We start from the raw sequence: 15,000 nt of genomic DNA, 5'->3' as shown, positions 1-15,000 counted from the left end.
CGTTCCTCGTCCACGAATCTTTCATCCTCGCTCAAATTAATGGGGTAATGGTCCGAATAGCTCTAGCTGCGTTGAAAACAATAGGAAAATATGAGGGAGTGAACAACTGACAACGTCACGCTACTTCCGGTAGGGGAAAGGTTTTTTTTTATCAGAGACCAAAAGTTGCGAACTTTATCGACGTTGTTCTGTACTAAATCCTTTCGGCAAAAATATGGCAATATCGCAAAATGATCAAGTATGACACATAGAATGGATCTGCTATCCCCGTTTAATTAATATGATGTTATTTCCGCAGCTTCTAGTTGCTTTGTTTCTAACTCAAAGCATTTTCTAATTCTAATTCATTTTTGTTTAACCTTGTCTTTATTTATAGTTTCTCAACGCCAGGGGGCTAAGGCAGAACTTGAAGCGCAAAGCTTTATTTTTATTTCTTAAACAATGTAAAACAGGTTTTTGTTTTTTACAGTAGACACACAGTATGAATGATGATGTAAAGTTTTGGAGATCTCAATGGGGTAATGAGATATATTGCTCTCATGCATCACAGCGTTCTGGTGGAGTTGGGACACTCAAAAACAATATTACAGGGGTTTTATTGCATCATAGTGACTATGATAAAAATGGCCATTATATTTGTCAGGTTTTTCAGATTCAGAAAACTAACTCTATAGTTGCTAACATTTATGGATATAACTCGGTGCCTGACAATATCATTTTATTTAATGAGGTGGATTAGAATTCTACACTGGCTTGCCAAATTTCCAAATACTTAGATAGTGGTAGGAGGTGATTTCAATACTGTCCAGGAAATTCCCGGAAAACCGAGAATTTGCGTTCCATATATGGTAATAGTAGTGTGGGTGGATGGTTGAAAGGTCGGAATCGGGTTTAAAAATGGCGCACAATTTAGTAGTGCCACCTATTAATTATAGCACCTGCCTGGGGTGCGGGGGTGCTACATCAACAATTTTGGAACAAGTGGAATCAAACACAACCTGTTACACCCGCTTATCAAGGAGCGCAAAAAATATTTTTAAAAAGGGCGCACAATTTTGAGAATTTAGGGCATTGTAGAACTGTGAATACGCCAATTAATTTGAATGGGAATTTCCTGGAAATTTGGGATTTCGGGAAAACCGTGAATCTTTGAAAGTATTGATACTAGCACAATTGTCCTAAATGATATGAATGGGTTGGTTTTGGATTTTTTGGAATCGGTTGAAAAATGTTGACATAGTAACAGTTTTTATTGAGAATTAGTTTTTCAGATTACTGGAATTTCGGGAAAACCGGGAATTTGTACAAAAAAAAAGAAAACATTGGTTGTCCTAACGAAGAGAAATGTTTTGAAGGTGGAATGGTCAGAAACGGTTGACAAATGTGGACTGTGAAAACTTTCCAGGAAGATGTGAAAATAGGACTTTGGAATTTGTTTTGATGTAAGTCAAATGGTAGTTTTATTGTCCAAGGTGAGTGGACGGTGTGGATGGTGGAACGGTTCGAATCAGCTGAGAAATGTGAGAGTTGTGCATGTTTGAAAATCAACCAATGCTGGAGAATCTTTCACAGTGTGATTTAGAACACATTTGAATGGACAAATATACAACTATGCATTGGCAATATTGTTTTGGATCACAACGTAATAACTTGAGAAATTATTAATAGAGAAATTCATATAAGGACTTTAAGCTACAAAGTGTTGCCGCATTGCAACAGAGAAATGCAAACAGCTCAATTTACAAATGATCGCACTGGGGGGGGCGGGCCAAAAAGGTGCGCATACACGCTATGATTGGGCAGCCAGTAGATGGAGCTGGACCTTGGATAGGCATTTGGACCCGGTTACATGATTGGCCACAGAAAGACCGACTTAGCCCGGTGATAGGCTTGGCAAAGATGGACTCGTGGAGACGATTAGTTGCTGCGAAGCTGTCCCGTTTTGTGAGCGGTCTTATTTATGTGGCTCCATTTAATCAATGTTGGGTTCTGACATTGATTTGACCATTGAAATTTGGTCATATTCCAACCAACAACGTGCATCCAACGTTGGACAACAACGTTGTCTCAATTCACAAGTACAATTATTTTGCACCAATCGATGGAAAATGGATGTATGGATGTTTCAAAGTCAGTTTCAAAGGACATGCATGTATAATCAATGTTGTAACAATGTCTTGTGCCTGCTGGGCACCCACTGATGTAACCAGTGGTAAATGACAAATGCATTGAATTCTGAACAAATCCTTTGAAAGAAGTATGAAGGAAGTCAAAATTGTTATATAAATAACGTTGCAATAACGCCATGGTTTGATTTTTTGAAATTTTTGGGACTTATGCAGATCCCAAAAAGAGGTACCAATAGGTAAGAAAAGTTGGTTTTGCATAACAGGGCCCTAAATGCTGGGCAGGGGCTCAACTGGTGATAAACAGATTTCTGATGTGGCTATATCTTGGGGAAACGACTAGTGTAAGCATGCGAGCCAGATGCAACAGAAGACTGCCAGCATCAAGTTTCCCCGCAGATGCCCAGGACTTCTTGGTAGGGTGCATTGAAGGTATTGGATGAAGGGATTTGGCTGGTACTAAAAGCGATGGAGGCGGAAACCCTCCGCTATTTTCCCGAGGAGAACGAGAGTCTGATGTGGGGTCCTGAGGGTGGGCTGGTCCCCATTCACTCCGTTTGGCCCGAAGACATTGTCGCATCGCTGTCTCGTGCACGTTGACGAAGGCTGAAGCCGTCCATAAAGGCTTCAACTCGCCACCAAGACGCGCCAACTCCTCAAGTTCCACCACCGGATCGAAACACGTCCCAAACAACCTTTTCTTCCTCGCTGCCTATGTTTGGTAATCCCATTGCTTATTTTACCAAACATTTCACCCCTTGGACTGTTAGCCAGGACACTAAGCACGTTGATGACATCACGCCACACGCGCGATCAGATTTAGTCACGCGACAGGCATGCTCTGATGAAGACCCTTTTTCTCTGACCAGTGCAGCAGACACAAAGGCTTCATTTTCAAACACTTGTGTTACAGACGCATTCTGTGAGCCTCCTATAAAAGACATTACATTATTTGATTATGGATTATCAGCAGAGGTGGGACCAAGTCATTGCTTTGCAAGTCACAAGTAAGTGTCAAGTCTTTGCCCTCAAGTCTCGAGTCAAGTCCCGAGTCAAGACAGGCAAGTCCCGAGTCAAGTCCAAAGTCAAGACTGGAAAGTCTCAAGTCAAGTCACAAGTCCTGCATTTTGAGTTTCGAGTCCTTTCAAGTCCTTTTAACCACAGACTAATATTTTTACACAGATTCTGTATGCTTTTAAACCGCTGTATTTATTTATTAAAACAAGTGCATTTGAAATAGCAGGGGAAAAAAAGTACTGACATAGCAATTCATAATAGCACTATTAACCAGTCATTTTAATAGTTTAAAAAATTTTAAACATTTAACTCATTCCTTTACAGAATAAACACATTTGCAAAAACAAGTGCAACTGTACTTATTTGTACAAGTGTTAACATTGTATTTCCATGGCATATTGCATTGTAACTAGTTCCACAGCAGTTTCTATTCTGTTCTTACCTTATCTCATTGATCTCATCTCATACTGTATGTGTATTTATGTGTGTGTACACATGAAAAACATAACAAATACATGAACATAACAATGAACAGAGTTGTACTTTTTAGATGTCAGGGCCCTATGCAATATCTACACATATTCTTAATATAGTATACATTTTAACTGACCTTTATTCGACTATGTTTGTCTTTTTGTAGGTGGCTAAAATATGCGGTGCTGCTGACCGCCGTCTAACGTTATGTTACTGTGTGTGATACATTGATTAACGTAATGTTATGTGTAGGTACCTCATGCAACCCTGCTTAAAAAAATAGCAAACTGCAGTGGACGCAACATATTGCCGTGTTTGCAATGACGTTATAACCATAGACATCTTATAAGTAGATGCAGTATTGGTTGCTGTCACGCGAGCAATTTGCATCTTGAAGTGGTGATGAGGAGCCGGCGAGCAGCCTAAACTGACAGTTGACAGGTAGAAAACAAAGATGCCGGGCTGGTATTCAGCGTTTTCCTGCTCAAATGAGCGGACTGTTGAAAATACGAATCGGGGGATTACGTTTCACAAGTAAGATTTAACATTAATGTGCTATTGGTTGTATTTTATGAAAATAACATTACCACAGAGTTGAGAAGGAGCAAAGATCTTCAATATTTGTATGTGAAAATCACAAATAAATCTTCTGGGGGAGGATGACGCCCCTACAGGGGTTTGGTTTACAAACTTTCAGCCCCACCTAAAACAAAATTCACCAGCCGCCACTGATTATGATGCATTCTCATTTTAGGCAAAATATAAGACAATACTTTCTTAACAGTATAATTGTAACCAGGAATAAGTCTTCAAGTAACAATATTCAAATACTAACATTGTTGGGTAAGACAGCATTTGATTTTTAGTGGATCACCACTCCAAGATGGCGGCCCCGCGTCTCGTCTGCGCCAGTAGGCAGTAGCGCTCGATGCTGCGTCTACTTAAAACATGTCTATGGTTATAACGTTAGCAGTGAGTTTACAGCCTCACTGATTTAACTACACAGCAAATAAAAGTCACGTTACTTAGCCAATAAACGTTATCTTACATTCAAAACTTACCCTTCTTTGTGCAACTTCAAATGTCGAACGAAGTTGGAAGTTGTTGCGTCTCCGTCTGTAATATTCGAACTGCGTGATTTGCATACGGCAATTCGTTTTTTGTTGACCAAGTCGTAGTTTTTATACCCGAACGAAACCAACTTTGGTATAAATCTTTCTCACTGGCGCGTTGTTTGACAACTCTTGTTCATTGGTTGTCCTGCAATTTGATTGGCTGAATGCTGTGTGATGAAAACAATGTAGATCTAATTTGATTGGCTGTTGTACTGAGAGCACACACGCTGACACGCAGCACACACGCTGATAGACAGACACGTACAAAATGAAAGTTACGGAGCGCTCCCAAATAACTTTTTAAGCTTTAGGTTTTGGGGAAAGTAGCAAGTCATGTCAAGTCAAAAGGCTCAAGTCCAAGTGAAGTCACAAGTCATTGATGTTAAAGTCTAAGTCGAGTTGCAAGTCTCTTTACATTTTGTCAAGTCGAGTCTAAAGTCATCAAATTCATGACTCGAGTCTGACTCGAGTCCAAGTCATGTGACTCGAGTCCACACCTCTGATTATCAGAACATTTTTTAAGGGCTAAGGCAGCAAACCAGTCTATGCCTCCCCACATTTAAGCTCCACCGTGTAAGACTCAAGCTTCGCCCCCTAAGTCTGAAGCTCTGCCCACCTCACCCACCCCATTTTTAGAGACACAAGCTCAGGCTCTTCCTGCTGCAGCATCTCGGCCTCCCAGAGCCCACTCACTATGGACTTCTGCTACCACTGAGGTCGTGGGTCAAACACTCCTCCCTCAAACCAGTGACAGTGTCTGGAATTCACTTCCTGGGGGGGTAGGACTAGTAGTTGTGCAGCTAGGGACGCATAGCTCTCTCCAGCTCCAGCTCTTCCTCCTGCAAGGCCGCCGCATGTCTCTTTACCAGCAGGGGCGCCATCGATTCTTCAAGCAGCAAAGGACTCTCCAGAGGAGTACAGCGCTAATTAACTATGACATAATTACGATATGTCGCTATTTGTTCCACAGACGCTGTTCACTGACTCCACCTTCTTCTCCGCCAACCACAAATAGTGCTAAGAGATGAACATCAAGGATGACTTTGAGAAAATCCGCCTGTTTCTTGCAGACCACCCTGGGGACAAGAGGGTGTTGTACACCAAGGTGGTGAACAACAACCACATGGAGGTCACCAAAAAGCTGATGTCCACCTTCACCATCGATGAAGCAGTGACCTTCCAGCAATTTAAAATGATTGGAATGCTCGATTTGGCCACCAACATGGGTTTGTACTTCATTTATTCAAGGAATAGATCCTAACCAACTTTGCTGTTATTTACTTTTACTTTCCTTTTGAACATATTGGTGAACTTTGGTGTTGTCTGCTTTTAAATTGAATATCTTTTTTCCTGACATTGTGTTGTATAAAATGTTCTCCTCGTTTTACTGAAATTGGAAATATGCATTTACTGTAAGTACTGTAAGTAGTTTTGCGTCATGAGGCGTAATTCTCGTAAAATTTCATCCCGCGAGACTCCACTTTGAGGAAGATATTTCAGCCACGGCTGTCGCTGTGATGTCAGTAGAAGGGAAGGCAGTGGATGATCGCTAAAAGACAACATACTTACACCCCCCTTGGCATTACTGTTTGGGTATGTGGGTCTCTTCAAGCCTGCTGGTCGGTTGTTGGGAAAGGAAACGCGAGACTGCTCGGTTCGGCGGTGCCGCCTCGCCCCCCTCAGCCGACCGATCGGAGGCTTACGGCCCCCTCGACACAATTTCGGGCATGTGAGTCTCTCCAAGCCTGCGAGTCGGCCTCTATTGCCGGGAATTGACCTGCGAGACGGCACGGTGCTGCCTCACTCTTCCCTGCCGACCGATCAGAAGCGAGACAAGACGCCCCGTCTGCATTAGTTTTCCTGCATCAACGCCACGCCGGTTCGATGTTTAAGTGACCTCTAAATGCGCAAATAGTGTTTCCATTGTGCTTTTGCTAAACACTTCAATATAGAATTGTCTCAAAACCCACCTCATGAGAGCACAAAAATGTTTCAGCGATATTTGAGAGGTTTTTCGAAATAAGGCTGTTTTCATTACAAGTTTCTTATTGCATATTTAGGTTTTGCGCATTTCTAGGGCTAATGAAAATGCAGCTAGTGACGACGAAGGCTTTAAAACATGTTTAATAGACGAGGCCAAAGGTTTTGTTAAGTTTTATTTAATCTATGTGTTTAAAACAATTGCTTTTTCCTTGGTTTGGGTTTGAAAAGTAGGGTGCAGTCATTTCTGTTAAGCAGCTGCATCTGTGAAATACTAAACAATGCCTTCCTGTGTTTGCAGATGAAAAAAGGCTTAGGGAACTGACGCGTCCAAAACTGTCTTCACCTGCAGAACCTCTTCCAACTCTAGGAAGGCGAGGTAAGTCATCTATTATCAAATGTAAACACAAAAGTTGTATTCGTAAAGTAAATGTTATTCATTATGATAACCAGGATGTGTTCTCTCACTCCCGCAAAGTCATCAAATGCCGCCAAAAGGTGTTGAAAACTAACAACGCTATCCGAGCTGCCGTGTTCAATTAGCCTTTCATTAGTAACCACGCAAAAGTAGTCGTGCAAAGTTATTCCGTTTATTCACTTCATGCAACCACATTCTACTTGGATAGCTTGCACTTGCACCCACTATAGTCTCTTTAGAATGTAAGAGTGCCAAGTCCTTGTTCACAGTGGTAGCACTTGTGTGCCAAGTTCCTGTCAGCCATAATGGTTCTGAATATGAAGTTGCACATTTCAAATGCAGTAATAAAGGCACTACCTAATCCACTTTTTATGTTTGATATAATGAAAACTGTTCATATTGTTTTATTTTTGATACTAAGAATACATTTAATTTTAACTTTCTCAGGGAATATTAATTTTGAACTAATTTTATATATATTTGTTTTCATCTCAAATATGTTATGATGGCAAAATGGACATTAATTACTATTTTGCATGCAATAAATGAAATTAACTGTATTGCATTCTTAAAATTTAAAACTGTTGTTGTCATTATGAAATGGTTTGTCTTTTTATATTGTTTATGTATTGTTGGCAGGTTGAAAATGGCTCAGCGGATTTGGGTAGCGAAACCAACGTTTAAACGGCACCGTATAATAATCATCAAAAACGCACGAGACAAGAACTTTGTTTATGCGGTCACACCACACAGCTGTGAGCGCACCTATTTTTATTAGCACACACAAATTGGCACAATCAACCACGGACGCATTTTAGCTGTGCTTGTCAGCCTTCAATAATGAAAACAGGCGTTTAGGCAATAAAAGACAACCAGGCCAAACGCAATAATTGAGGGGACATCTTAACATGTATAATGAAAACCTTAATTAAGTGAAAATATGATTGATTCGATTACTCGATTAATCGATCGGGATATTCGATACCATACTCGATTACTAAAATATTTGATAGATGCAGCTCTAGCTGTATGTACATATTGCATCATTATGCCTCAATTGTAAGTATATTTGAGCTCATTTACTTCCTTTACTTTTATCCTCTTTGTACATAATTTAGTTTTGCATGTCTCATGACACATTATCTGTATGTAATATTGGCTGCATTTCTGATGGTTGTTTGTGTGCCGTGTTGTTCCAGACCACAGCAAACATTACCTAGCTCAGGGGTCGGCAACCTTTACCACTCAAAGAGCCATTTTGACCCGTTTCACAAATTAAAGAAAACAAAGGGAGCCACAAAACTCTTTTGAAATTTAAAATTAAATAACACTGCATATAGTTTTTTTTGCTTTCTGTTATGTATAAACAACTATAATGGGTTACATTTATGAAATCAACGAACGACTGCAGAGAAAATGAAATAAAATTTCTGCATGCAACAAAACGTTTTTAACTCCGAAAAAGACGTCGGGTTGAAGGTTAAGTAAAATACTTAATGTCTATTTAAGTCCTCCTTGTAGTAATGAAAAAACAAAACGCCGAACTTAAATTATCCACTGGCAGAGAACCAAAAATGCCATCCTCTCTCTCTGTGCCGTCATCCTTTTACTGGCGCCGTGCAGTCAGCTGCCAACCTGAATAATGAAATGTCTATTTCACTGAACAATTAAAAAATGTGAATATATGCAAAATTATAGAAAATTAAAATATTTATCATACTTGGTCAATGTGATTTCTGCTCCTGAACCGCAGCGCACAGCGTCTCCACATCAGGGCTGTATGACGTCACCTTTATCTTCACACAGGATTGTAAGCTCTCATCTGTGAGGCGTGTGCAATGTTTGTTTTTAATAAAGTTCATGTTGGAGAACACCTGCTCACATACATATGTGGATCCAAAGATCGACAGGACTCCAAGTGCATACTTTTTCATGTTCACATAAAAATCGGGGATAGCGTTCCAAGTTTCGAACACAAGTTTGCCTGGTTTGGGGAGGTTTTCAATATCACACCATTTGTGATTCTGAGCAAGAACGGCCTTCTGGCGTGAAACATCTTCAAGGTCCGCTGTCAGGCGCTTTAACTTGGACACCCACATGTCCTTGTCGGCTATGTCAGCCAGTTCCATCTCAAGATCAGGTGGACTCACACCTGGAAATGCTGTCATATTTAACAGGGATGGATTGAGGCTGAGGGGAGTGACAGGGAAGGATAATGTTGTTTTTTTCCTCTCTGAACTCACTGAATCGTTTCCCAAACGATGTTTGCATTGCAATGACTGCAGAATGTAAACACTCTAAATTCACAATGTGAGCTTTTTTTGAACTCACTCAAACTGGGGAAGTGTGACAGTGTACCTTTCTGTAAATGTCTGGCAAGCACTGTCAACTTGCGCTCGAATGCCAAAACCTCCTCCAACATGTGCAAGGCTGTGTGTCCTTTCCCCTGAAGAGCTGTGTTTAGCGTGTTCAGGTGCGCTGTCATGTCTACCATGAAGTGTAGCTTTTCCAGCCACTCTGGCTGTTCCAACACAGGATATGTGAGCCCTTTGCTGCCCAGAAAGGTTTTCACCTCTTCCAGACACGCGGCAAAGCGTTTCAGCACCTCGCCTCTGGACAGCCACCGGACTTTGTTGTGCAACAGGAGATCAGAATATGTGCTTTCCAGCTCTTTCAATAACGAACGAAACTGACGGTGATTTAAACCTTTCGCCATCATTTTATTGACAATCTGACAACATTCATTACGTCTGTGCATTCCGGAGGAAATGTTTGAGCACACAGTGCCTCTTGGTGCAGGATGCAGTGAAAAGTCAGCAACTTTCTGTCCAGCGACTTCTGCAGAAAAGCCGCAAAGCCCTTGTGCTCTCCAGTCATACTCGGTGCCCCGTCTGTAGCCACTGATACCAGGTGGGCGGTGTTTATTTCTTTGACTCTTAAACAATTCAAGACAGCCTCACAGACGTCCTCCCCCCGTGTTTGGCCTTTTAGTGGTATCAACTCAATCATTTCTTCCTGTGGCCCAGCAGAGTTTACATACCGGCAGAATAGCGCTATTTGTTCAATATCACCTTTGTCTTTAGATTCATCACAGGCAATTGAGTAGGCAACAGCTGAATTGATGTCTTTAATTTGCTGTCTGGTGATGTCTTCTGCCATTTTTATGGTTCGGTCTTTGACAGTCTTTGCAGAGAAGGGCATATCCTTGATTTTCTGCACAATTTCACTCTTGTTTTTAAAGTCTGTGAAAAGATGTTCTGAAATCTTAATGAAGGATTCTTTTAAATATTCTCCATCTGTAAACGGCTTCCCGTGCCTTACTATTTCCGGAGCTGCAACAAAACTAGCATATGTACTTAGGGATGATGTTTGATAAGAAATTATCGAGTTCGAGCCTATTATCGAATCCTCTTATCGAACCGATTCCTTATCGATTCTCTTATCGAGTCCAGATAGGTTGTTGTATATGGAAAAAAAACCACAATATTTGGTTTAACAAATCACTTCACATTCTCTACTGCTCGCTGCTATAGTATTACCATATCGGAGTTATTGTGCAGAAATGTGGGGAAATAACTACAAATGTGCGCTACATTCTTTAACCGTGTTACAAAAAAGATCAATTAGACTGATACATAATGTTGGATATAGAGAACATACAAACACTTTATTTATTGAGTCAAAAATATTAAACTTCGATGATTTGGTAAAATTGCAAACAGCTAAAATGATGTGGAATTAAATGATGGAATGGATTAAGTACAGAAGTTAAACATTGTACTGATATGATCCAGTTTAAGAGGTTGTTCAAATGAATAGTGCTTACAAAGTACAAAGAAGAAGAATTTTGAGAAATACTTTCAACCTTATTGAAAATAAGATATTCCTCCTCTCAGTATATTAATAATGACTGAATTAATTAATTACATATTACAAAACTGTTGTATATACTAATTCACAGATATTTTATTATAAAAAGGTCAGTAAATGATGTATATATTTGTAAACGCTATGAAGTGAGAAAGGGGTAGGATTAAATAAGCTTTACTTCTTCCTACTCCTGTAAAGTGAAATGATATGAAACTGTGATGTATTATGATGTGGTCGGATAATGTTTTGTTTAGTTATGTTCTGTTAGTTTTGGACTTCCTTAGTTGTTTTGTGCACTTCGGGGGTTTGTTTTAGTCACCATGGTTACTTATGATTTTCACCTGCCTGTTGCTCATCAGAGACTCTATTTAATAATAATAATAATGGATTAGATTTATATAGCGCTTTTCTAGACACTCAAAGCGCTTCACAGAGAAGTGAGAACCCATCATTCATTTTTACAACTCATTCATTCATCATTCATTCTCCGGTGTGAGCGGCACCGGGGGCAAGGGTGAAGTGTCCTGCCCAAGGACACAACGGCAGCGATTTTTTTTTGGATGGAGGCGGGGAGCGAACCTGCAACCCTCAGGTTTCTGGCACATCCGCTCTACCCACTACGCCACGCCTGCCTTTTCTGGTCACTCGTTGTGGCTTCATTGTTTGCATTTGCAACAGTTACGTTGGCATTCTGGTTTTCGAGCTCATGATTTCTGTGCTAAAGTTACCTTAGCTTCTAGTATTCCTGTGCTGAAGTTACCTTAGCTTCTAGTATTCCTGTGCTAAAGTTACCTTAGCTTCTAGTATTCCTTTGCTAAGTAAGTTTTTGCTTTAGCTTCTCGTGCGAACGGCACGCTTTCCTTTTGTTTCGTTCCTGTCTGTTGTAATGTGTATGATTTATGAGAAATAAATCATCTCCTACCTGCACGCTTTTGTCCGGAGCCGTCGGTTTTGCGTCCCGGGAACGAACCGCAGCACGCTGCACCCCACCGTGACTAATGACTGAGCTATGTGACGTCATTTCTTGTGATGTCTCACGGGGCATTTCTTTTCGGGATAAGATTCGTTCTCAGGGATTCAAATAAAGAACCAACTCTTTTTCTTTACTAGTGGTCTCGATAACGGGTACCGGTTCTCAAAAAGGGATTCGAGTCCGAGGACTCGGTTCTTTTCTTATCGAACAACCGGGAAAACCGGGTTCGAGCATCATCCCTATATGTACTTATATTTGCAGACTTCATCCACTTCTTGAAGTGATTTTTGCTCAAATCAGCCTTCCGTGTCAGTTCTGAAACAGCTTTTTTTCTCTCATCTCCATCCGGATAATTTTTAGCAAATGCTGCGTGTTTATTTTGGAAATGTCTTGCGACACTTGACTTTTTGTTGTTAGCGAGTTTCTCATTGCATATTAAGCACACGGGTAAACCAGTCTCGTCAGCAGCGAAAGCAAATGCATCTGCCCACGTAGCATTGAACGTTCTGTTTTCTTCAGACACTTTTCTTTTCTTTGAATTCTCCATAGTAAGCCTACCTGGGGTGGAAAAGTTGAAGTAACCGCACACTGGCGGGTGTCGCACATCGGAGGTTGTGACGTGTATCAAGAGCGACAAAAATGTGTTAACACATTTTATAAGATCGCCATAATAATCTTAATAGAATTACATTTTGAAAATGAATTAACTAAAATCATATACATTTTAATTAAATACTCAATTAATTTCAACAGCTGTGTTATGGTTTGCAGAGAGAGATGACGGCTCAGACACCAGAGGGCAGTAATGTTCAATGGTTTATTATATATATATATATATATATATATATATATATATATATATATATATATATATATATATATATATATATATATATATATATATATATATATATACATACATATATATACATACATACATATACACATATATATATATATATATATATATATATATATATATATATATATATATATATATATATATATACATACATACATACATACATACATACATATATATATATATATATATATATATATATATATATATATATATATATATATATATATATATATATATATATATATATATATATATATATATATATATATATATATATATATATATATATATATATATAAACTATAGAATGGTGTGTGACAAAATCCAAGAGTGTGTATGGTGTAAGACGTGTGACGGGACGCACAGCTCGCCAACACAGGAACGAGGGCAGACGCTGGAAGGACAAGGAAGAACAATGAAACACGGAGCGAGACACGTAGCGAGAGAGAGAGAGAGCAAGAGAGCATAAAGCTTGTGTCGGCTTACGGTACAGAAGACTATTTCCAGGTGCAGGTGCGCCGATTGCCGGTGAATGATTGCAGCTGGCGGCTGCTGCAGGACGGAGACGCGCGCGGCGCGTTTCTGGATGTGCGCGGCCGTGGGCGTGTCCCGAGGTTTGACGAGCAGAGCGCAAGAATGAGGGCGCATCCCAATGCACCCTGGCGGTGACAAACTGAGCCAATTCAAAGTGATCAAAGAGCCGCATGCGGCTCTGGAGCCGCGGGTTGCCGACCCCTGACCTAGCTTGCCAAAGATTGTACTAAATCTATTAAAAGAAGACAGCCGGTCGTTTCCTTGAACTTGGACACACACATCTATACCTTTGGCCATTAAAAGCCAGTCATTTCCGGGAGTTATCTCACCTTCTGAGTAGCCTCTGATTTACAAATGGTTTCTAATGTCGTAAAAATGTGTAGAATAAATATTAAATTTCAACATTTCCGCCTGCGACACAGTCATTTTGATAGTAGGCTATTATAGCTAATATAGATACTTACGTCATGGGTTGCCTTCATTATAAGACTTATATACGGCTTTTCATTTTTTGCGGCTCCAGACAGATTTGTTTTTTGTATTTTTGGTCCAATATGGCTCTTGCAACGTTTTGGGTTGCCGACCTCTGCATTAAACCTTGTAAACATTGCATTCCTGGCTAAAAATACATTTTAACACAGCGAGACAGCACCCTCTGGTGGGCAACAAATCGTAGTAGTAAATTGTACATTCAGTAAAACACGACAAAAAATACATTTACATCACACATTTAATCACCAACCTTGTTTCCTCATCAACCAGGTGCAAAGATACCGTGTATAATTTCGATGTAACTTTAATTTAAATTAAACTGGAGCTCACTTTTGGCTGTAACTTGTGTTTTTTTTTATTATTATTATTTTGGTTTAATATTGACAGTTCGCACTCGATAGTGGCGTTTCAATTCGGCGGCTGCATCCTTCCAAGGAGCCAGCCCATGCAGTCGACGAGGTATGGATCCTGGCGGGAGCCCTCTTGCCTTCGGGACACTTCCTGGTTACGTCAGTTGTTCCCGCCCTTACATTTACGTCACGTGTCAGTCCCGCGAGGTTGAACAATGGCAAACTTAAGGTGAGGAGATCCAAAATGGCGCCATGAACGGTCTTACTTGCGGGAGCAGAATCTAAAAAAGAATATAATTCTGCGAAAACGGCTCGTGTATGATTGAAAAGAAACTTAATAGTTTCCCTATAGTATTTAGTTCATTTTGTGTTTCATTTGGTGGGACTTTGACGGCTGCTTCTTTGAACTATGTCGACGTCTTCTGGCTCGAAAAGGAAAGGTGTGGCGAGGAAAATGGCCGATAACGCTACAACTGGAGCTTCAAACCTGCTATTTGAGAACTGCCATGACTATATCATCGGTGGGGACAGTATGAAAATGCATCTCATGAATGAAGAAGTTTTTCCTTCCTGTCAGTAACACCGGAGAAAGGTAAAGATGAAAAGGGCAATAGCGACATTTAGGGATGATGTTTGATAAGAAATTATCGAGTTTGAGCCTATTATCGAATCCTCTTATCGAACCGATTCCTTATCGATTCTCTTATCGAGTCCAGATTGTTGTATATGGAAAAAAAAAACACAATATTTGGTTTAACAAATCACTTCACATTCTCTACTGCTCGC

General features: G+C 40.1%; 1 protein-coding gene across 1 annotated transcript in view; it reads left to right on the top strand.

The window, feature by feature from the left end:
- The window catches only part of LOC133635728 (uncharacterized), an 83,000-nt gene that overhangs the window by 15,106 nt on the left and 52,894 nt on the right, over positions 1-15,000 (top strand). The window contains exons 3-4 of the mRNA XM_062028976.1: positions 5,803-5,958; positions 7,014-7,091. Coding sequence (XP_061884960.1) covers positions 5,803-5,958; positions 7,014-7,091 — 234 coding nt within the window. The remainder of the gene's footprint in view (positions 1-5,802; positions 5,959-7,013; positions 7,092-15,000) is intronic.

Source organism: Entelurus aequoreus, linkage group LG20 (genome assembly GCF_033978785.1).
Source record: "Entelurus aequoreus isolate RoL-2023_Sb linkage group LG20, RoL_Eaeq_v1.1, whole genome shotgun sequence".
NCBI classification, from domain to species: domain Eukaryota; kingdom Metazoa; phylum Chordata; class Actinopteri; order Syngnathiformes; family Syngnathidae; genus Entelurus; species Entelurus aequoreus.
This window is presented reverse-complemented; position numbering and strand designations above follow the sequence as displayed.